This window comes from Mercenaria mercenaria, chromosome 16 (genome assembly GCF_021730395.1).
Source record: "Mercenaria mercenaria strain notata chromosome 16, MADL_Memer_1, whole genome shotgun sequence".
In the NCBI taxonomy this organism is placed as follows: domain Eukaryota; kingdom Metazoa; phylum Mollusca; class Bivalvia; order Venerida; family Veneridae; genus Mercenaria; species Mercenaria mercenaria.
Genome location: NC_069376.1, coordinates 57303730 through 57329820, shown reverse-complemented (window position 1 = coordinate 57329820; position 26091 = coordinate 57303730). Strand labels below are relative to the sequence as shown.

Genomic DNA, 26091 nt, shown 5'->3' with positions numbered 1-26091 from the left:
TTCAACATTTCGTTACAAATTGGTGTACAGCTTTGGGAATGTAAGGGAAATGTATGAAAAGCTTATATAAAAAGTCAGAACTAGATAAATGCATGCATTTAACACTTTCACTAAAGTACACAATCTTCCCAAATGTATACAGGATATGGTTGTAATCAGACTGATGCATTCAAATGCTAAACAAAAACAATTAATCAGTTTTACACTCCCCCGCTCTGAGGTTTGATCGTTTTGGCATATTTACAACAGCAATAGGAGTCTTCTGAAGTTTTAACCGAAATATTTGCTTTCAAATACATAAAGTTAGTACACACAACGGCTGACGTTGATTGATGTTCAACAATTTGTTGAACAAATGTTGGAATAATTCATTTGCTAATTTTTCACCAATTTAAAACTCGTAACCGAGGTTTCTTCTTTCTTATATAACAGTATTAAGAACATGAGAACATGTTGCTATGTATTCTTGATGAAAACATGTTGACTTTAAAGTAAAGCACATTTGTAGAGTAAAATTGTTATAAGACAATCATATTGAACCTATAATTTTGTACAAATGTTGGAATAATTCATTTGCTAATTTTTCACCAATTCAAAACTCGTAACTGAGGTTTCTTCTTTCTTATATAACAGTATTAAGAACATGAGAACATGTTGCTATGTATTCTTGATGAAAACATGTTGACTTTAAAGTAAAGTACATTTGTATAGTAAAACTTTTATAAGACAATCACATTTAACCTATAATTTTGTACAGTTAAAATTACTCTTACAGATATGTCTACTTTTTATAAAACAAAAAGTATTTCCATACTTAATTGCCATATCAATATTATAAAATGTGGTCGCACAAAAATATGTATGTTTTGGCCAACTTTGTTTACTATGTCAATGTGTTTTTGTTCAAATGCATACACTTCGCAAGGTTTTTATTTTCTGGGAGGTTGTGTCCTTGGAATGAGGCTATTTCTGGATCTTTGTTTTCTTCATTTAATCATATTGTGATGTAAATGTGTAGGTAAGTAAATTAAACTATACAATCATATTTGTCACAAACTGATATGCGGGCCTCAAAGTAAGTACTGTAGAAAGACAGATTATTGCATCATCTTTCTGTAAATTTTTGAGATATTGAGGTAAACAATGATTTTCTGCATTTGATAACTTAGATGTCCATGTAAATTTTATTAAATTCGGTTCGGTAATAAGGAAATTATTAATTTTGAAACTCCAGCAATTTATGTTTTTATCCCCTAAACCACTGTAACGGGCCTTAAATTGTACAATTTACTTCTGCGTTCAAGGCTCTGTTGTGAATGACGTGCAAAACCAATAGTTCGTTCCTCTTTCTCCCTTGTACCGTTTCTTAAAGTAACATTTTTTCCCTTTTCTTTTCCATTATGATGAAGCAATGATTTTCATTACCAGTTTGTACCACAATGATTCTGCCTTGCCCACCTATGATATGATAGTGCTGATCAATATAATACCACCAACCAAACGAATATTATAAACCCCATGTCTCGTTTTATTCTTATCCGAAATTGTTTGCAGGTTACAACTGACATTCGTGTTCACAACCAATTATTCATCAACTTTCCGGCATGTAAATCGCTTTCATCATTGTACAAATAAACCACGCATATCAATATGTCTGCTTAAGATAAGTTTTATCATTTTAATTAATCTGAGTTTCGCATATTTTCACAATATTTTCCATATTTTCCTTGAAAATTGTCAGAACTGCTGACAGAATATTGCTTGTACATAATAACGAATAACGTTATAATCTACATATCTTACTGTCACACTTGGTTATTACATGAACATGTTAGATAATATATTTGTCAAAAATGTGAAAACTATTTAAATGTATGATTTTTATGTAAGTGGCGTCATTTGAAAGTCTAACAGAAGTGACTTCTCCGTACTGGTCCTCTCTTTTGAATCAAAATGCTTGAATTCCGTATTGGCCCTGTTTTCTCGTATTGGCCATGCTTTTCTCATATTTGCTCAGTTATACTTTGTATTACCTCTACCTGTTTCATATGATGCACGCAATTGATCTAATACAGTGAGTAATACTGTAAAGATGAATAACAATATGTTGTATTTAATTATGTTGTTTTACCACGTATGTATAACCTGATATGATGCCTGTTTGTCTTGACCCTCAGTTACGCCTGCTGTAGCTTCTATGCGCCAACATTAACATTGCTCTTATTTGCCACAAAAAAACTGTGCAGCGTCCGTCGTTGTAATTTCTAACAGTCTGTTGCAGTTTTAGAAATATTTTGAATGGCATAAAAATACAAAATGTAATTAAAATTGTTTGGAACTGCTGATTTCATATGGTTTAGTTTACATGATTTTGACCTTAGCTTCAAATATGTTTTGCTATACATTTGATTATATCGTCTAACAATGTTTACTTAAAACTGCTTAACATGTTTAGATGTACCTGATATATTAATCAGTTTGTATCATTTTATTTATGTGAAAGGCTACTTGTATACGCGAGTTTGAGAAATATGTATGCGTTCAGTTTATGACTGACATTTTGAATACTTTTAACATAATACATTATCCCTCTTACTTTTCCGACAACCAAGTCTGTTTTCCATTTTCCAGGGACTTCAGTAAATACTGTTGTTAACGAACAGTTAAAGTATCTTAAAAGACGATGCCACCGATTTCAAAATATTTGTCCATGTTAAAAGGTTAAAAGGAAAATACAATATTGCAATATTGAACATTTTACAATGCACATGTAGGGACATAATTTGCCAAACAGAACGTGTTCTGAAGTGACATTTGGTTAATCAAGTATCATTTTAGTTTTGTGCGGTACTTTTATCAAAATGTAACACGAAAATTATCTCTAGAAAGAAGATACGTATCTGAATATTCTATAATGTGTGTACTTTACAAAGATACGTTTTAAATGTAGCGTTCTTAGAAATCCCTATGCAATTTCTTGAGGGGTTTATTGGTCTGTTTCTATTTCAGGTTTTGAAAATGATTGTTTTAACATTTACAGTATATCGAATAACAGCAACGTGTTTCGATTCTAATTATTTAGAAGTGATATCTATTTTAAACATTTATAGATCAGTCCTCATGGTAGGAAAAGCAAAATAGTCTAAGACAAAATGTTTAAAATAAAAAGTGGAAAACCACAAGTCGCTAAAACGATATAAACGAAAGTGTTACAGGCTCGGTTTAATTGAGCCTGTTCATTGATAGTAGTGGAAGTGCAAGCTACCGTTCACGCCCTCTAGCCCTGGGTTGGGCAGAACACAACATTTACACAATCATGTTATAAAAAAACAGAATACAATTTAGAGACATCCTCATATATATTCATACGGCGGGGCACATGGAACCTTCAATGGCACATGGAACCTTCAATGATGCACAGAGTGCAATTCCATAAAAAGCAGCGTATGGTCCCTAGATAAAATAACGACTCTGACCTAAACGAGAAAACCATGGGCAGAACTTTAGAGATGATATGTGGTTATGGAGCCTGTATATCACAGAAACTGCCAAAAGACAACAGTAAAAATCAGGCGCCATATCCAAGGGGTGATTAAACAACACCCAGAGATTTTAAAGCGGGAGTATTGGAACAACCCAAACCGAAATGTTTAAGCTGAAAGATTAAACAGTACACTAACACAACATAAATGTCGTGCTGAGACACAAATGCGTAACCTAAACAAAGCAGTCACTACTTTTACTAAAGTTTTGTTTACATAATTATAATAAACTGAGTTTGTTGATACGGCACAGCAACACAAATATGTCATGACGCGACCGGCTTCATTGTAAAATAAATACACAAAAAACGCACATATTCCCGCATAATATGATATTGTTCACTTTGTTATTCTTATTGTTGTCTTGATCCAGCTATTTTAATGTTCAAAAATTTACTTTAGGAAAACAACTTTTTATAAGGAGGTGTTGTGTAGTATAGGTTTCAAGTAATTAGATTTGGAACAGTTTAGAGTGCCTAGGCATAGCAGTTTTGTTTTGTGCATTGTTTATTACTTTTAGGTAGTTAGTTAACTTTCTGGTCTTTTTATTACAATCGGGTACATTTAATTGCAAGCAGGGTCACCTGACATTGTTTGGACATTGACAGAAAAGTCTTGCGAAATATTTCAAACGACATACATGTAACAATTATGTTTCCCATTTGCACGACGTTTGGATAAAATTAATATTAAAAGAAACTGTGTGGTGCTATTTTCAAGTTTCTCTCTTATTCCCATTATCTTAAAAACTAGATTCACAAGAGCAAAATGTCTGTTATTTCGAAACTTTTAAATAAGATAAAAACTTTTTTTTTTCAATGAATTTGTACTTAATTCTCGATAATCATCTAAGCCTATGTCGAAAAATATGGGGTTTTTTTCGGCCTAAACCTAAATAACGTACGTCTTATGACTATGAATCCTGTTCAAAGAAATCGACAAAAGCAAGTTTTTGGAGAAGATAAGAAAGAAAAAAATAATTCACTCTTACTTCAGTCAATTTAATATACTCATCTGGGGCACTTACGGTGTGTCTTCTTGTACCATAAATCATACTATCTAACTATATAAAGAGCAGGGCAATTTTGCAGATGTTTAAACTGAAAGATTTAGCATAATATATGATCCGGTGATTAAACGTTGTCATTGTCTGTTCCTTCAGTATGATAAATTTGCAATCTGTGACAACAGTTACCCCACCCACCCAACTTCATACCCAACCAGCCACATTTAGGTGGACTATTTTGAGAAAATGTTTGATTTTTACCTTGTGTTGATAGAAATAAGAATTAGGTCGTAATAATGCTAACGCAACATGAAATAGTATCGACAGGCAGATCTCCTCCTAACCCATGCACGATAAGATACAACAATTACATGATAATACTGACGTTATAACCGTCTGATGTACTTACATATTAAATATTGAAGGCTATTAGTTTTTGAAAACTTTTTATTATTCTGAAATCAAAATTTATGAAAGAAATAAATGAAATAGTGGATTATATACTAGTAAGAATTGTTGCTCATTGAACTTTCTCATAATGTTCCAAACTACAATGATACCATTTGCGTTTCGATATTCTGTTTTATAACCAAATAACGATATTGTGAAATCAAACGTACGAAAAACAAATGCTTACATGTTGTTTGCTAAGAATTCTATGTGCACTGCATAAAAACGTTTAGACACAATTTATCTTGACAAATTATATATGTACGGTAGCGCAAAACGTGATTACTGACGTTTCTACGATTTTTTGTTTAGGTATTCCAAATGACTATTAGTTTGCTGGCTAACATTCTTTATATTTTCATAAGGAATATTAATAGTTTTATAAAGTAAGTTATTCGCTACCTCTTCTGTTTATTTCGGGGTTTGATTTCTGCGGTCCAGATGCCAACGCATACCACGAGGCATGCAGTAGTTTGTTACCATTAATTATTAAAACTACATACCATTGTTTCTCTTTTTATCATATGTGATGTTAACTTCTGTTTAAACAAGAGCTGTCTCCGTAGGATGACACATGCCCCCGATGGCACTTTGAATGAATAGTTATGGCCGATGTTAGAGTTAAGGACCTTTGACCTACGGAGCTGGGTCTTGCGCGCGACACATCGTCTTACTGTGTCACACATTCATGCATAGTTATTTTAAAATCCATGCATGAATGACAAAGATATGGACTGGACATGGCCATCAATGCACTATCATGAAAAATGATCTTTAACGTCTAAGTGTGACCTTGACCTTTGAACTACAGACCTGGGTCTTGCGCGCAACACGTCGTCTTACTGTGGTACACATTCATGCCAAGTTATTTGAAAATCCATCCATCGATGACAAAGATATGGACCGGACACGCCCATCAATGCACTATCCTTTAACGTCTAAGTGTGACCTTGACCTTTGAGCTACGGACCTGGGTCTTGCGCACTGCACGTCGTCTTACTGTGGTACACATTCATGCCAAGTTATTTGAAAATCCATCCATCGATGACAAAGATATGGACCGGACACGCCCATCAATGCACTATCCTTTAACGTCTAAGTGTGACCTTGACCTTTGAGCTACAGACCTGGGCCTTGCGCACTGCACGTCGTCTTACTGTGGTACACATTCATGCCAAGTTATTTGAAAATCCATCCATCGATGACAAAGATATGGACCGGACACGCCCATCAATGCACTATCCTTTAACGTCTAAGTGTGACCTTGACCTTTGAGCTACGGACCTGGGTCTTGCGCACTGCACGTCGTCTTACTGTGGTACACATTCATGCCAAGTTATTTGAAAATCCATCCATCGATGACAAAGATAAGGACCGGACACGAAAATTACGGACAGACCGACAGACTGACAGACCGACAAACGGTTCAAAAAATATATGCCTCCCTTCGGGGGTATAAAAAATGCTGGCTCAAGGTTAACTGATTGATGACGGTTACCGTTATCGTTAACACATGTTACGATGCACGACATAAGCCATAAGATGGTAATAAGCCAAACCAAATATACGTTGCACTGTTCCTTTAGTATTAACATTTATTTTGGTTGATCGTTTATTTTGAATTGTCCACGGACGATATCGCCTTCACTTTGACTAATTTTATATCTAAATTCAAAGCTATTGTTTGCTTGTGGGTATTTTCACACATTGTTTTGAAATTCTTAAGAACAACCTATTGGCATGTCTGTTACTAAAATAAACTGAAACTTTGAAAAAAGGTTGCCGCATGATTTAAACGGCCGATAGAACAGTGTCAGTGGTAATAAAAAATCACTTCTTTCGTTCAAACTCTTTACAAATAATTCGTTCAGACATGAATAGTAACAGAAACAACTGACGCTCAAAGTATCTTAAAACAGCATCATGCTTACTATAAATGTGATATGTTACAACTACAGAATAAACGGAACTCGTAATTAACGCGACTTTGCTCAAGGGAATGTTACATACAGCGTTTGACGTCATAGGCCGTTTATGTTTTTTTTTTTTATTAAATGCAGATTTCTGTGGCAAGTTTAGATGATTTGAAACCAAAGCGAAAATCTTTAACTTACATTCATTTATATAAACACGTACATGGTAATGTGTTAATACAAGTAATATATTTATGTATTTATAAAAGTAAAATCGATAGGAAAATAGCGCAATAAAAATAGGATAAGCGCATGCACTTACTTTGTACACAATTTTATACTTGTAGCATCGTGACATGTGTTATATGTGCTTTCTACTATATTTCATTCGATTTCGTTAAAAAAACTTGAAGACAATCAATATCAAAATATAGTATTACGATTTCGATCTGTCTAATCTATATATGTTTACTTTTCAACACTTTCAGTTTTGTGAACATATAGAGTATCGCTTGTACCTTTCTGTGAAATTAGCAACATTGAAGAAAACAACTTGTTTAATGTTTCAAAATTAATAAAACACAAACCATAAATGTTTACATAAAATGACATCTGTTTATAAACAAATCAAATTATATTGCTCAAAATAACGCAAGCGTCTGCGATATCATTCAAGTTCTCTCTGAATCCGTATCGCTAAAATAACTATCTCATCATCAGGCATTAGTAATAATATGTTAACATAATGCAGTTTTCCCAACAACAATGCCTAAGAATGACCCCATAACTGTGATTACTTTCACTTTAAAAACGAGTTCTGTCTTTCACTAGAATATTAACGAAATACTTCTTATAATTTCGCATAGAAAATATCAAATATGATTATATTTACAAGGAGAAAGTTACCTGTTGTGCAGCATTGAAAAACATAACAAATGAAAATATGTTTGATAAAATATCCCAGGACAAAGACTGCACCTGGTGCTCACTCGGTAAAAGAAATTACGAGCTCGAAATGAAATGAAAATATCCTCTACATAAATTCTGTGCAATAAATATATTTATTATATACCTATATAAATTCTATAAAAAAATCGGCTTGTATTTCACAATTAAATATGCAGAGACAGACAAAAAATCCGTATTGTACCTTTTAAATTCCATAGTGTACCTCCCGTATTCATGCTGCCGGACTATTTTCATTAATATGCATGATCCGTCACATAACTATAAATAGCGCACATAAAAACTTCACTAAGTACCATTTAATATCTATGAACATTAAGGATTTCGTTCAAGAACAAAACAAGAATCAAAATAGTAAAGGTATATAATAAAAGGGTCATTATAACAGTAGCCAGATCTGGGGCTTGCGCGCCTCGTGAGATCCGATCTGGCAAAATCCACTCGAGCCGAATACTGCATCCCAGATCAAGCTTCTGTTATAATAACCCTATTTTATGTTGATCTCGCCGGACATAACATAGTAATTTACACAGAGTGTAAAAAATGATAAGAATTTAAAAAATGTGCATCTTGTTTTGATGAATATAAATGACAGTTGCGTAAATCGTCAACTGATAAAAACGTTCTCCTTTCTTCCTAATTATAAACACCTGAATAATCTATCACAGATATACTTCACAAGTATTGAGTCAAAATAAGCGTGACGGCGAATCCCATGTAATTTCTAGAAACATTAGTAGGCCTGTTTTTATTTCATACTCTTTTTTTCATCTACTAACGATTTGTTCAAACAATTGTACAAAATCAATCAACGTCAAACTGTTTTTACGCTATGCGTTACGAACAAACACTGATAGCTTTTTGTTAGAACTGCAAACAAACAACATGTCAGGATGCCAAATAAAGTTCAATCAAATATCCAGGCGGGAGAGAGTAAGTACATAAATAAGACTGGCATGAAATGTATTAATTATGCAATGCCTTGTATATCCCTTTATGAAAGTGAAAATATATGTATGCAAAGGTTTTATATGAACGTTAAATTAAATTGATCGGTTTTCGTCTTTAAGCTTTTTCATGTTAAAAGGGCTAACTTGTTCAAGGTAATGCTTTTATTGAGATTTATTCACGACAGGGAAAAAATATACCTGATAGTATACATTTTCAGAGAGAGAGAGAAAGAGAGGGAGAGAGAGAGAGCTGCAACGAGTCTGAACATACATTTAGTTATTTACTTTAAATATAGAATCCTCATCAAGTATATTTAATCATACTATATATAATTTTATTCATACTATATGTAAATTAACTGTTAATTGCGTATATAGAGCTACATTCATATTGTTCAAAACAACTTCCAGTTTTTTAGCGGCAGAATATAGCCTGTACTATTTTTTGGCTTGTATATTTCTTAAAGTTAGATTATATAAAAAAACAAATAGATGCTCAAATAAAGAAAAACTCGTTGTGGTATCTAAGCAGATATTTGCTCATGATCAACAGCTGGAATTGAATAAAGTCAATTGTTGTTTCATGGACACGAATCGGAATGTAAGACCATTAGCTCTCATTTAGTTTGGCTACCGACTAGATAATCTTTTTTTTTTTTAGAAAAAATAATTCTTTTATATATTTTGACTTCATCAGTCTTGGCTCTGTTGTTTTGAGAATAAAAGGGACATAATGATACAAAATTTGTATTGCCTCAGGAGTTATCTCCTGTGAACAAAACATAAGGTCTGAACACAGACTAGCTCTCATTATATGTACGTGTTTGTTTCAAATGCTCTTATTACCTAGGTTTAGTACAGGAATGCTATAGTAAAAACACAAAAATAATGACTTTTAATACATTCACCTTTGTTAGATAAACATTTTTGTTAATAAATATATTTGCCATGAAAAATAATAATAAGGTCCATATAATATGATTCGTCTTTTAAAACTGATTACAAGCTCCCTTTTAGCAACTTTACTGACAATCTCGATTTATTTTGGAGGGAGTGGGGGGGGGGGGGGGGGGGGGGGGGTATGGAATACTAACAAAATCTCATCATAATTGAAGTATTTATAGAAATTCTGACAATTTGAACATTTGAAGAATAGCAATCAACGTTTTTCTGTTTCTGTGCAGCGGAAGCTGTTATAACATTTACGTTAGAATTACAGACAAAGTTTGCCTGATTTACTTGTAGATATGCCAAAGTAATTTTCAATCAAATCTCACGTTGGAAGAGAAAACAGTAGACAAATAGGTTCGCACTGAGGTACCTAATCGTTTGCATATTCTGTAGTATTTATGATGTTTTGTTCTAGGACACTCCAATATCATGGAGCACACTTGCAACCATTAACTGCACTTGTGCAGCTCTGAGGAAGCTAACAAGTTGGCAACGATCAGCTCTCTATCAGGTCACCTTGTTGTACTTTGTACCAGTGTCTTTAAAGCTCATTATAGCGCTTGAATCGGGTAATCAACACACTGCTGTCTTATGTTAAACTACGGTACAGTGAGTTCATATTCTAAGTGTGTAATGCATTTAATACAATGGTAAAAGAATCTTATCACTACGATGATGCAACAAAACTAACAGCATTAAGTACATCGTCTAGTCAACTGTGAAGAAAGAACGCAAAACACCTCAACGTTTATTTTAGTTATATTTACTTCAGTTATGTCACAATGAAAATATTGTACAATAATAATTCTGATTCCAGTGCCAGAAGTTCTGCTGCCGAGTGTTTAACTTTATTGCTGGCACAAGTCTTTGTCTCACCTTCTGTGGTCGAATGAAAACATATAGGGTCCTAACACACTATAAATGTTGTCATATGAACTAAGCTGTGTGGGCGTAAAAACCAAAGACCGACAACAATAACAAAGTATCACTCTGATAAATAATAATGCGTTGGAAATAAACGTAATAAATAGAGTATTAAAATCCAGGCTTTTTTGCAGAACATTTAGACTAAATATATTTGACTTATTTAAACTGTCATATCTGGTTTTATTCAGTCAGGAACATGCGTAGGAGCGTATATTGTATGTAAATTCATCTTCAATCTAGAACGCATACAAGCTACCTCACACAATCATAATTAGAGATGCGAAGATCAATTTTGTTAAGTTCATGGAGTACTTTTGTCTATATAATGCCGAAAGTTGTTCCGGCTGTTAACGTTATTTTTACTCGATTTTTATTATCACTGGCAACATTCCTTTCCCTTGTACACATTGAAAACCGTCGTTTTTATTCCTCTTTAATAGCTCATTTTCAACACTTTATAGCAAAGGTAACTATGCATAAGCTGGCTGCATCTCGACGTTATCATACACGTTCAGGATTTTCTAAATAAACTGAAAATATGCGCGTTAAAATGAGTTTGAATAAGCCGAGAACCTTTGCCCCTTTGGAAACACAATAGAACAGAAATATTTCGTCGTTTTCACTGTAAACATGAATGAACAAGGAACCATGGAAAATAAAATCCTTTTTATTTGCCTGGTTTAATAATACGAGTATGCACGCATTAAGCCACGTTTTAAAGAAGTGATAACACTAGTTCATTATTCTTGAAAGTCGTTTCAACTGGGATTGCAGTCCCTTAAAGAAGAACAAAATGCTGTATAGACCGTGGGAAGTGATATTACGTGGTAGTTAAGAAAACGGTCTTTACGCATTTTATACAACAGTTAATAAAAGACAGAAGCAGTATTAGCAGAAGTTGTAAAATTAACTACATTTGTGTAAATTTGCAACGTCTATATCAGTCGTATATATAAGATATACATTAAATATAAGAGGCCAGAAACTCATAGTTTTATGTGGTATGCAAGCCAACCAGTGTCACAAGACAGACACATGATAAGAAGTTGTAATTTTATAACTGAATATGTTGTTGCAGTTAAAATCACAAGTTAGACTCATTTGCAATATTTTACTATTCAATACGTTTCGAACGGTATAATTAAATGGTCCTGTACTTTCCATTGTATCGAAAACCTTAGATCATATAATATTCAGATTTTGCTTCAAGAGATTCTGCAGATCATTATGATTGGCATGGTATAATATTTCTCTTACTGTTGTCTTGTCTATGATCGCAGATATGCTTATGTTTTGTTAATTTCAACATCCATTGATGTTTGCATATTTCAGACGTTTCTCTAGACGAAATATTCGTAAGTAGACGAATTGTTTTTGTGATATTTGCACGTCGTAATATTTGCTTATAAAAATCTACTTTTTATTATGATGACGAAACCCATTCCAACAGAATACAGAGGTAGAATACTGCCACCCCATACAAAACAGGCAGTTGTAACGTAACCATTGTGATGACATGTTTGGTAGTGAAATATAACATATCGCATTTACATTAGATATTTATTTATATATATTAAGTTATTAGACACCAAATCAAGTGCCACTACTCGATTGTTTAATAAGCTTTTATGTTACTGTAAATGCCTTACCAGACACGTACACGTCCTTTATGCTTTTGTTTAACCAAACATGTCTAATTCCATTTTTCAATTTCGTATATATGTAGAACAATAGCATGAAAAGATAACACTTGTGCAACAAATTCAGAATATCAAGAAAAACGTTTTTAAATGTCTAACACTTTGACAATTGTAAGCACACATATAAAGACGGTGCCTAAAATTATTTCTTTGCTCGTTTTGTCCTTTTGTGCGTCTACGCGATGTGTGCATGTGTTTATGTATGGTGCTAGTCTCGTGTGCACGTCCTCGTACTGTGGGTTACGGTCTATTTTAGTTTTATCCAAATATTGTCTCAAATGATTTTACTTTAAAATGTCTATGCATTGTTAAATGGCACTTCAGTAAGTTTGTGTTTTGCACATCTATTCCAGTTATATTTTGACACATTCATTTTCATCATTATACTAATTTTACATACTATGATACAGTAACAGTTACTATGTTTATTCTATTGTATGTTGTAAATATCCAGATGTGTCGTTATGTGATTATGTTTCAAACACCAAATAGTTACATTTACTGTGTATTTTGTGCAGAAAAATAATAATATTTTCTTCTAAACAAAACTGATGCAATAATATCTAGTGCGACTGTTTCTGAAAGCGAACTAAAATTACAGTTAAACCTGGTGGGTCTTGTTGGCTGTTCTGTCTACTTGTTGTAGAAATAGTCAAGCATTTCTTTTACAATTTTCTTATAATTACGAAACGAAACCCCATATGTTTGTAGCTGTCCACTGAAAAATCAGATGATACAGTTTCAGTTTTGGTTTCAGTTTTTTTAAAATCTGGACCCGTACATGTTTCAACTGTTGCAGTATATATAAACTGTTTTGGGATCAGCATTGGAAGTGGTTTAACTTTTTTTGTCGTGACTATACCTTTGCTGCAAAACAATAAACAAAATACCAAGAGTCAAAGAAAACATTTACGTGTAAAATATGAGCAAACGCCTGGCCGATGCAACAAAACAATTATTCGATACACTTGTATGGACTGAACAATAAAACAAAGCTATAAAAGCAAAATTGAGGCCTCACTTGACTTTTCACACTTTTTAATCTAATATATTTTCAATGTTTGCAATTTAAGTCCAATTTAAGGTCACAGTAAAAAGTAAGGCATTGCTAACAATGTACTATTGATAATTATATACATCCAGCATCAATACAAGAGTAACGTTATAAATATGACATAAAGGCTTATTTATATATGCAAAGAATTCCTATGCTATTTCTACAATACTCCACTAATATTGAGGTAATTGTTAATATAAAGAATACACCAACCTAATTAATCTCATTTTAAAAAACATGACGATATTCGGTACCGTACACTACATGAAAAGTTAACAAAATCTTAGGTACACAATAGTACATGCATATCATCAGCTGTAACCCGACTTTGATTTTAATCGTATAATTGTTTATGTCAAATCAAGAGAAACCAACTTATGTACGGGTTAACGAAGTGAAATGTTCTAAACCTTTAATAAAGTAATCTCAGATTTTTTGTAACAGTTGGTTTTCTTAAGAACTCATTTCTCACTTACACTGGCCACGACATATTGTAGATTAACTCTTTTAAAATGCGTTCAGTTAGGAATCGTAACATCATAACCAAGTATCTGGAAAATGAATTAGGACGGGCGGTAGTATTCCCGCAGTGAACAGAAGCCAAGCCCATTACTTAAGATTCATTACTATTGTGTTCTATCGAAATAGGTGGCGGTTGCATGTGTAGATGGAAAAACCGAAACTCCGTTGTTTTTGAAGTATTAGAAAAAAAAAGTGCAATGACGTCCCCTAAAAGGCCTGTTTTTATTTCTATGTCGATAATTTAAAACATAAAGAAGCTGCTAAGCTATTCGTATTATTTACTTTTGCTTTCATCATAAGAAACAAACAATCCATACTTCACAAGAGTGTATCCAAAATATCTATTTGATATGTATGTTCATTATTATACATCATCGTGTCAGCGAGCGTTTGATTGACACGGGCAATACTCTTAATATCATACTGCACTCCAAAATAAGCGATCTGAAATATAATGTTGCGTTTGTTCATAACATTCTTAATTTGAAACTGTGATACTTTCTGCGATTTTATGTTTCCAGAATATATTTAGAAAGAATTTTGATCACTACCAGAATAAATTTGACTCATTTTCGCCTGTTTTTAAAATCTCGTGGGAATAGCAGAACATTCTTTGAATCCGGAATTCGTACTGTACATTAACATAAGTAAAGTGTCTAATATTAGGACTAAAATATATGTAGATTTTTCAATAAAGTGCGAATACATGTTTCTCCTCTGAGAAACTTACTGATAATATCTACGTAGTAGATTTTTATCAAACTGACAGTTTAAGTGATAAACCCTGAAAATAATGAGTACAGGTTTTCCGTGTTTTGGGCCCAATTAAATGACATACGTACTAATTACAATATTTCCAATTTTGATAAGCCCTTTATAATAAATAAGAAGTCTATAACGCTTTTATGGAGATGAAAACTCATGCACAGTCTGAATGCAGATATTTAAAAATACAAGTTCTGTTATTTGCAAAAAACCCAATACCATGTTGACTCTAATGGTTATTTGATAATAAAACATATCTTAGAGTAAACAAATAAGGTTATACTAACAGACACTATTTATTGAAAATAATGGAAAAAGTCTTAAGCGACTATGTTATACATTTTATGCTGTCTTTCCTTCCAAAATCCGTCTAAATGAGGTAACAGTCGAATTGACCATTAGTACAAACTTATTGATACAATATTGTTGCAATGTATCCTAATAAATAACAAAAAGTATTATGTAGAAGTAAGTAAACCGTTGCAACGCTTTTGAAATTATGCAGAAAACCAACATTTTTCATGCTTTTTTACCAATGTCTAACACTTGTTTTCATCCACTTCATCAGCTCTAAATATGTAAGGCTGTAGTCTTGGAAAAGAAAGTTAACGATACATAAAATCTATTGGACCACTGTAGTTGGTTTGTGTGGGAAGGGGAGTGGTGTGTTGGGGGAGGGAGACGGGGGAATTAGGGTAGCTTATTGGAACTATAGCAAAACTTGGAAGGGAATGAACAATACTTCTGATAGAGACCGTCGACCATTAGATGGTGTGTACATTTTACACTAGGCAACGGATATGCTATTATAGCAGTATACGAAATATTCATGTCGCTTTAAAAGCTTGCTTACAATTAATATTCAGCATGAACGAGTTCATAAACTAGGTATAATTTATAGCCTTAAGAGATATGAAGACATCATTATAACTTCTAGCTGTGTAACTGTTTTATGCACTTCACTTGTTCTCCGACGCATGTTTGCGATATCAATACGGTGGCATTTTGACATTTACTACAGCTATCACTTCATTTCTGTTATCTATATTGAATGTTAAGGTGTTCAAAAAACTGATGGTATCTATATGAGAAGCTTGGCACCAGTGTGCTATTTTCAGGTTTTGCTATTTTGTCTTATTGGCCAAGACTTTAATTTCTTGCGTAATATTATTTATATACTTTGTGTAAAAACTACCTATGTGTTAATTTATGCGTTTCTTTTATTTGGTGAAAACATGTAAAGATAATATTCAAACATAGAAGAATAACTTCACCAAATGTACTTAAAATAATATTCAGGTTTTTTTATTAAAATGAACTACTACCTGCGCGCGCGCGTGCGTGTGTGTGTGAAAGAGAGAAATAGGCATATGTCTTTGAATCAATCGAATATATCAATTGATCGGAGGAATTAAAGCAAATGTTAATTCTACTTGTGTGTCAGAAACTACGAACATGTCTTTTACTAATGGTGTACCTGCACCGTAAAGAACTGCATTACAGCTTCGAACGTTTCTGGTAATTTTCAATTAATGCTCGAAAAAAATGGCCTGCGGATAGTTTGACAGATGAATTAAAATTACACGTGAGAATACCTTTGGCAAAACGAATACAAATGAGCCGCGCATTGAGAAAACCAACACAGTGACTTTGCGACCAGCATGGATTCTGACCAACCTGCACATCCGCGCAGTCTGGTCATGTTCCATGCTGTTCGCTTTCAAAGCCTATTGCAATTAGAAACATCGTTAGCGAATAGCATTGATCCTGACCAGAATGCGCGGATGCGCAGGCTGGTCTGGATTCATGCCGGTCGCAAATTAACTATATTGGTTTTCTCATGGCGCGGCTCAAATGATATTGGTTTCTAAAATAACTGATTACGTTTGCATTTGCAACAAACATTTTTGTAGGCGACCTATTAATGCATTACATAAATATCTCCTTAGTCCCCATTTATACAAGACAGTTCCATCACATTATTAACATTCATAAAAATTTAAAACTAATCTTACCTCCAGAAAACGCAGGTCAAGAAATAAACACTAACTACTAATCCTTCTGTTTTCATCTCCAAAGAATTGTTATATTCCCAAAATAAAGTTCACTATTTATTAAATGATTTCAATCAGTTTTACTTACGATCGGAAATATTATTAAGAAATAACTTAATAAATTTGTACAAAAACTATTTATGCACGTATTGAACGAATCATTTTCTGAACTAAAGCTGCCTCATTTTGCACAACCAGTCCGAGTGTAACTGCTAGCGAGTGATGTTAAAACAATTCTAAACGCTCAATCAGAATTGTAATACGTCGGCCCATATGCAAACGTACGATAAAACACACGAAGCTATTGCAGGAACAAAAAATTAAAGGATAACGATTAGGCACCGCCTAGACTGAAAAAAAGTCTGAGCGATTTATGACAGATTAACCAGTCTACAACTGGCGTACCTGTTCTCTTTTTTGTTTATTATTAATAGGTAGCTTTTGAACACTATAATGGTAAGTATATAAGAATCTAAAAAGTGCTCCAAGTTCCACAAAGTCATTGAGGACGCACGCGTTTATGTATTCTTTTATATAAATGTAACATTTTTGAGTTTGACATAGGAAGACATTTGTTTCCATTTAGAACGTTAGGGTTTTAAATGGTTCGGCATTTTCATTTACATCGTCTATTACCCTTTTTGTAAGTATATACATTGTATCCGTTCCAAGATGGTCCCACAAATTTATTACTTTAATTTATTTAACTTTGTCATCTTTGTTTCAAATAATTAATATTATATGCAAAAAGGATCGTATGAACTTTGACCACCATGATATGTTTTACTCTGGAGAACATACGGTGACACGAAGAAAACAAACTTAGGAAATGAGTTAATCGATAAAAGATGAAAAAGGTAACTTTTGTTGTTTTCAAGTGTTGTTTTTGTTTCTGGAATACAATCCAGATGAAGATATTGCGGTTTTATGAAACATGTTTTTTTGCGAAAGGAAAAAAGTGTGATATTGTTTAAAGGGCAAGGTATGGATAGCATAAATACATATTTGTCAAACATACTTTGCATACTAGGTAAATGGTAGAAATATAAGAATAATAATATTTCGTGTTGTTGTTTTTTACATTATGTCTATCCTGGATGCTCAACCAAAACAGATTGAAAAATATACATTTCTAAAGAGATTTAACGCGACGTCATGTACCTTTTTAGTTTTTATTTCTTAAATAGATGTAACATAATATATGAAAGAAGAAAGATATTGCTTAAATAAAAGTGTAAATGGTATAGGTGAATGTGGTTACTGATATGACTTTCATTACCTTGCAGTGTTTGTATGCAACCACATACAGAGAAACATACTAGACAAAGGCATGTTACAAAATCCGCCTTTATATATATGTCTACAATACCATTTGTAACACGAGAAAGACTTTTCTAGATATTAACCGTCTTCAGTTGGACAAAACGGATTACAGATCAATAAAGTTTGTTCTTTTGAACGTTTGTTTTCTGTTAACTGCTTCCGTAGACAAAGGCCTTTTAAAACAGTTTTTGCCAACAGTATAATTGAACATCAGTGTTTTTCACCCTCATCAATTTGCTTCAAGATATTCAGCATATCATTCAGTTTAGCTTGGTTGATATTTTAAAACATGCCTATTTTGTAAACTACCAGCAATTTGGGTATATCTTCAAAATATACAATCATACGTTCTTGTTGACTTTCCAGTATCCATTACCGTTTGCATATTTTAATAAATGATTTAGATGGTATATCTATAGCATTTTTATCATCATGAGAAATTTGTCATAGATACACCAATCAATTCGACAACGTAATTATTGAACGGACTGATATCACCTTATAATGTTATAGGTATATTTTAAACGATAGAACGTAATCATTATAAATTAAGTAGCAAAAAAATCAAGAATAAATATCAAAAAGGGAGAGGCACGTTCCAAAAACGTAGCCTCCCAAAACAATAACCAAGCACGCGGACGTGCATACGACCCACACACACTCAAACAAATTAAACACTCCGAGACAAAACGAACAAATAAAGAAGCACAGTGGGGCACCGTCTTGGAACAGCAAACGACAAAACCACCAGTGGGGGAACTCAAACCGATTTATGGTGTACCTAACTTCGTTCTCTCTCTCCACCCCCAACCATGTTCCAAAGTCACAAAAGTTGTCCTCGCCATGTGAAACTCTAACATACGCAATGGCAACAGAAGGTATTTTCTGTAAGACATGTAAGACACCCAGATGGTCTTTGTATTTATATACAAATCAATCCTAAAGACCCTATAACGCATGTACTCAATGCCTTTGTTGAAGACAGAGAAACTAGGGAAAAACGAAACAGGCCAGAACAAGATATCAAAATGATAATAATAAGATTAAGTCAAGTATGAAAAATAACCAGGTCTTAATCTTATTATTATATTATTATTATACCAGATTTGTTGAGCGCCCTTTTTTTGTATATTTTGCATATGAAAAGGGCGCTCAACAAATCTGGTATAATAATAATATAATAATAAAATTAAGTCCTGGTTATTTTTCATACTTGTTGATTTTAACGCATAATCTTTTTTTTTAGTTCATTAAAAAAGTAAATATTGAAATGACACTCACTGAATATTCTCTGCTTCGGCTGTTCCTATTATGTTACAATCACTTTGGTGTCAATGAATAATCAAGATCTAGAAATACAGTTCTAAATCTGTAAGATCCTCATTACAAGCATACCAGGCAAAAATATTAGTCTGTGTTTGACTGAGTTTGTTCATACGAGGGAATTGACAGTGCAGCGTTGCCTTTCTATTTAAAGACTACTGTTCTGGTGAATTAAGTAAATTTGTAGGATGATAAGATGTCTTAATTATGTTCAAGCAAATATTTTATTTCAATATTGCACAATAACAAAGGGTTTGTTTCTATATACGGAATATAGGTTATTGTCTAGAATTTATGCCAGAAATATGAGAATAACTATTATCACTTCACATAAGACAAAGGTGGTCTATAAAACGGCCGGTTATGAAGGCAAGGGCGAGGCCTCTCTTGACCTCCTTTGTTACACTTCGTAAACAATTATCTTATTGTTTACAGTTAAACCCCGGCGTTGGACATTGACAGAAATTAATAGTAAAACTGAGAAACACTTGTTCTAAATTATATACATCTTACATAAACAGTAGCGTAATTGAATAAATATAACATAACCCATTTTCTACATTAAACAATGCCATAGATTTATTATCAACTATTCCAGAACACAAATGAATCTGCTTCTTTAACTGTGTTCATTTAAAAGGATATTTTATAACTACACTTTTAGCAGACTCAGAGATTTTATACAAGTTTGTTTCCTAAACTGAAAGAAAATGTCCATCACAGTTATCTGACAGATTAAAGGTAAGTTCTGTACAAAAGCACTTTGCAACATTCCTATATAGTACCTTGAAAATAAATTAGGAGGGCAATATAAAATTCCTTGCTTGAAACGAAGCAAATCTCATAACTAGCATTTCATTACTCAAATGTGTTGTGTCGAAATAGGTGGCATTGCCAAGTTTAGACGAGAAAATTGAAACTCCATTGTATTTGCAATAAGCGTAGTAGATGAAGACTTGTCAATTCTCATCAAGCGGTTATGGATTTTTGTTCTTATTTTGGTTGTTGGTATCTGTTTTAATTTTACGAATTAACTAGGGTTAATAAAAGTATATATGATTTAAATATTTGCTTATGACTATATTCCTAAATGACACTAGAAAACATTAGGTTGATGTTTATTGTACGCGTTTTGAAATAATATTATTATAATAAAGCATGTGATCAAACAATTTTAGTTTGAATGGAAATAATTCAAGATAGTGTTTATGTTTTTTTAGACCTGCTTTCAAACATTCTTTTCACCTTTAAATATCAAATAACAAAATGGCGGTGTTGAGATTTGATTGGATATTACTTTCAATAACGTGTAAGAGGTACCAATAGACTTCTTTATGTTAGTAGTGTATACTTAATTGTAATGCAAGTTTGGGGCTTATTCAAATCACTCTTAAATGTGTTTTCTGCGAAAGTTAGTACTGGTGTCATAAGACAAGATGAACGTGACCCCACTTGGATTCAAACTCAGGACCTCCTCCGATCTAGGTAGCTAACACTAATAGATCAGAGGCCGTATTCATAAAGCATCTTAAGTATAAGTTTTGACTTAAGTTGAAGATTTTACTTAAGTTTGTGATGATTTCAGCTTAAGTCTAAGTAAAAACTTAAGTCCTAGTTATAAGACAGCTTAAACTTAAGATACGTAAGAAATGACTTAAGTCAGAAAATAAAATAGCGTGGAGAGTACGATTAAAGTGTTGTTTTTCAGATAAAAGCACTTAAAACATAATTGTGCATGTTGTATCTGTCTGAAATTAATGTTGTTTTTTAACGTTTTCGTCCACAATAAAAAACAAGAATTACTTATTAAGTTTTTTTATGAATAACAAATATACTTAAGTAAAATAAATTTCTTACCTAAGTAATACTTAAGTAAATAATCAATTTCTTGTACTTATACTTAAGATGCTTTAGGAATACGACCCCAGCGCTGTCGTTATAAAGGCGTCTTTAAATGGATTTAGATAAAGTGCAAGATTTATATCAGCACAAGACAGATATTAAAATATTAAGATGTCAGTTATATCGCAGTCAGTCACGCTACCATCCACAAACTTCACCCAAATGAGAGGGAGTATTCTTAGAAACATCACTGTTTAAAAGTACATCGATATTAGTAAAGTTAGTTTACCATTGAGAAATAGAAGGAATGGAATGGATTTTTAAATGAACAAACAGTACATTGCAGTTATGACAGAAATTCACAAATAACACTTATTAGGACCTAATGCAGCGACTTGCCTGTCTATTAGCTTCTTTTTGTTTCCACCCTATTTGATCACTCAATACTCGAATTGTAAGACGGAAGCAAAGGGATATGTCTTCAGCTGTGATATTTTTTGAAACATTAATCATACCAATATTTTGTCGGCTTTCGGATTTGTTTTAGATCTCAAAGGAAAGCTTTCATACCTAAACACTTCAGGCGCAGATCACTTTAGCAGCTGGTAATAATTAGATATTAATGGCTTAGAAATGTATTTTGGCAAATAGATAAATGCCATTTTTTCATAAGCGTTCCTCTTAAATATCGTGCTAACCAGGGCTTAGTGTAAACAAACGTTACCTTTGTTTTGTGTTAAAAATATATTATGATTTATATGCACTGCGTCTGCTCGTATTTGAGCAATGTTATACCATAATGTTTCCCAATGTATTTTGCAGATTGGCATTAAGTCATAAGCACAGCTATCAGCGATTCCGATACTACGTTTAATAACTGAATAAATACAACACACGTATTTATTTTAATACTTACCCTGCTATATTTCTATAATGAACTTGTCCATCTTTCAATTTGGACAGTACCATTAACTGTAAAAGGGAAGCTTACCAAAAAGATACTGACTGAATGGCGAACCGTACAGACCATGATCAGACTGCACGGATGTACAGGCTGATCTTGGTCTGCACTGGTCGCAAAGGCAGAATCATTTGCCACCAGCAGGCTAAGGGTTAGTATATTAGTACTTAAATCTGTTAATTAAAATGACTTTATTTCGAATACCTACACAGATAAGGGTGAAAGTCAAACAATTATAGAAACTATTCATTTTAAACTATCATGATTATAACATACCCTTTATACAAATGACCGTTTTTATGACCGGCCTATATCAAACACGTTTTTATTGGAATGAGCAATCAAATTATAGAAAAAAATGTGAAAGTTAAATGCTGACTCATGTAATAAAGCACTTATTGAGAAGCTTATCGGTCAGGTAAACAGTCAAAACAATTGACCCTCAATAGTGAAAACAATTGACCCTCGGTCCTTCAGGCAACTGTTTTAACTATTTACCAATTTGGAATTGGTTTAAAAACAAGGAAGAATATCCAACAGGGAAAGCCACGTTCAAAAAACGCAGCCTCCCCAAAGACACACGAACAACCCTCGCGCACCACACACAAAAAATGAAAAACACAAAAGGACAAAACAAACACAAGAACACAGTCGGGCACCGCCTTGGAACGGTCAGTGGCAAAACCACCACTGGGGAGTTTAAACCGGTTTAAGGTGCACCTAACCTCACTCTTACCCCCACCTTGTTCCAAAGTCACAAGACAGTGTAAATAAAAAGTAATCCCCTAACATACGTAAAGGCAACAGAAGGTATGTAATGTAAAACACAAAGATGCCCTTGTAGATATAATATAAAAATGCAATCCTTAAGAACCTAAAACGCATGTACTCAATGCCTTTGCAGAAGACAGAGCAACAAGGGAAACACCCTTAAGGGTCCGACGAAACAGGCCAGAAGACGGAAATCAAAATAGCTCAGTCCTGGTGGGATTTAAGAACTACTAATCATAGAGTCCTCCACCTGATCCGTCAGACACAATCAAAGAGGAAAGCGTAGCGTCCAATTGTAAAAGGGTTGAACACCAAACATGCGGTGTGTCTCAAAACAGTTGAGTCATAACCTCTTTTCGTAAAACGTTTAAATAATTTACTAAATACAATTGGAAAATTGCCATGACCCAAAATCTTACGAAATTTGTAAACCACATCCCCATAAAAAGCGGGTTTTGATATACCTTCTCGCAGAAGCGATTTTAAATTGCTATTGTATTTTAAAATCAAATCTGAATTACGATATGTAACAGTGATATCGCCACTAACGTTCGGACAACCGACAGATACAACATATTCACATGTGGCTGATAACTACTTTTAGAAAATAAAAGGAAAAATCATTGTTTGAAAACCTTTTAGATAAAACCGTGAAATTGAACATATTCCTGACACAACATACTTGTTACTAGAAGACTAAATCGAAGATGCGTATGATTTGTTTTCCAGATTTCCCTACCATCATTACCACTTTCACAAAAACACAAAGTTCACTTCACGGTGTCAAAGTCAAAGCCAAAACATGTATTTGATATTACTACAGGTGTGTCTGTTCAGATTTCCCCGTGTCAGCAAGTGTCTGTGAAAAAATAGGCAACATTCCAGACACTATACTACACTGCTGAACTTTTGGTAATGTTGTATTCCCTACATTTACATTTTGTACAATCAGAACTTTTTAATTTACTGTGTTTTTCAATGTTTACACTTTATTCTAGGTTTACAGTCGTACAGACACAAATCAGATCATATGGCAACTGGAGGTATATACCGGTTGCCCTTCCAGGCACTGTTCATGCCAAGGCGTACACCTGTGTAAAACCATCAACCTTCCGTAATCCATCTATGTGACTAATCACATAACAAATTTAACTATCAAAGCGAGGGTGTGAAATTACACTGCTGAAGAGAACGACATTCGAAGTCAGTGACGTTAACAGTTCGGAACGGAGGTCCCATTCACACATACTATTAAGAGAAGTTAGTCACGTAGTTAGCATTAGAAAGTTCAAAACTATAGATTTCACTTTAAATGTGCTTTTGTTGTAAAGCTTTAAGTGCGTTTAAAAGGATTTGCTTACTTTGAAACCGGATTAAGATAGCACTTTGAAGGTTTTGAAATATCAGATGACGGCTACATATATAGTTTCTTTACTAAAGAGCTAATACATGTTTATACTATTAACTGTTAAATATACCTTAGATTGTCTCCATATGACGCTCTTTATGAATTCCTTGAAAACAATACGAAAATAAATTGTATTCATTCATTCTCAACAGAAACTGATGTACGTAAAAAATGCATCAAGATATTGAAGGCAATTTCTCAATGTTAGTTCAATATAACTCAATGATATCAATGTTTTAATGAATAACGTGACAAAACGTATTGCCTTTCTGAACAATTGGCATCATTTTAATTTCTATTAGCTTCTCTGTCTTATAGTTGGCATATTTACTATACTCGTATACTAACGCAATTTTCCAATTTAGTAAGAGACGCATTCGGACATTTATTGCAGCGCATTGAATGTCAAGGTGTTAAACAAACTGACAAACAGTATCTTTATGAGGGATTTGGCACCACTTGAAACTTTCAGGTTTGTGTTTTTTGTCACTCTGGCCAAGAACTTTAACTGTATGCGTAATATTGTATGTTTATTTTGTCTAATAGGAAAAACTGTATGCAATTAAACACAAGATGTTTTTGGTATAATAGAAAAATTGTCCTACCCATGATTTTCTAAGTCCAAAAAGGGCCATTATTCTTGCAAAAAGCAGGATGGAGTTATGTTTCTTGATGTACAAAGTCAGTTTATCGGTCAATATAATTAAGAACAACTGTTGCAATAGCTTGAATAGTTTAGGAGCAAAGCTGACCTAAAAATAAAACTTAACCAATAAATCGGATATTTTCTAAGTCCAAAAGGGGCCATAATTATTGCAAAAAGCAGGCCAGAGTTATGTTTCTTGTTGCACAAGGTCAGCTTATGATGGTGAACAAGTGTTGCAAGTTTTAAAGCAATTGTTTTGATAGTTTATGAGAAAAGCTGACCTAAACATAAAACTTAACCAAGAAATCTGATATTCTAAGTCCAAAAGGGGCAATAATTCTTGAAAAAAGCAGGATGGAGTTACGTTTCTTGATGTACAGGGTCAGCTTATGATGGTGAACAAGTGTTGCAAGTTTCAAAGCAATAGCTTTGATAGTTTAGGAGAAAAGTTGACCAATAGGTTGATATTCTTTCATAACAAAATAATGGTATAATGAGTTCTCTGCAAACGTTTTGGATAAAGGCCGCCACTTTGAAATTTGTCTCTACTTGAGTTTGCGGAAATACCATAAATTACACAAAATTTATAAAAAAAGGCACGGTAAAAGTTTTTAAAAATTTGCAACAAAGTGCGAAGCACGGTCAACTGTAAGAATATACCAAGCAAATGCCATTTTTAAACATTACTATTAGGGGCCTAATACCTTAAGCACAAAATGCTTTTGTTAATCAATATGAAAAGCAAGCCTGAAGAACACGAAGCACATGTACGTAATCGTTATCTTTGCAAAACACAGAGAATCTAAAGAAACACATTATATGCCTGACGAAACTGACCAGGAGACATATAGGATGAGGTGTGTCTCGATACAGTTGGGTCATAACCTCTTTTGGTATTTTTTTAACTTGACGTATTGGTACATGTATACGTTCTCGCCGTAACGTCTTAAAGTTTAAGACCAAATATGAATTTCGACATTAACATTGCCAGAGATTTGCACATTTTATATTAAT

The 26091-nt window shown here is 33.3% G+C and overlaps 1 protein-coding gene across 2 annotated transcripts in view; it reads right to left on the bottom strand.

The window, feature by feature from the left end:
• Positions 1–26091, bottom strand: part of LOC123540158 (neuronal acetylcholine receptor subunit alpha-6-like) — a 65975-nt gene that overhangs the window by 17163 nt on the left and 22721 nt on the right. The window contains exon 1 of one of the 2 annotated variants that reach the window (XM_045324964.2): positions 16765–17149. The exons of the other annotated variant lie outside the window; for it this stretch is intronic. Within the exon in view, the coding sequence (XP_045180899.1) occupies positions 16765–16820 (56 nt within the window). The 5' untranslated portion in view covers positions 16821–17149. Of the gene's footprint in view, positions 1–16764; positions 17150–26091 lie in introns of those variants that run through there. 2 annotated transcript variants of the gene reach the window in all.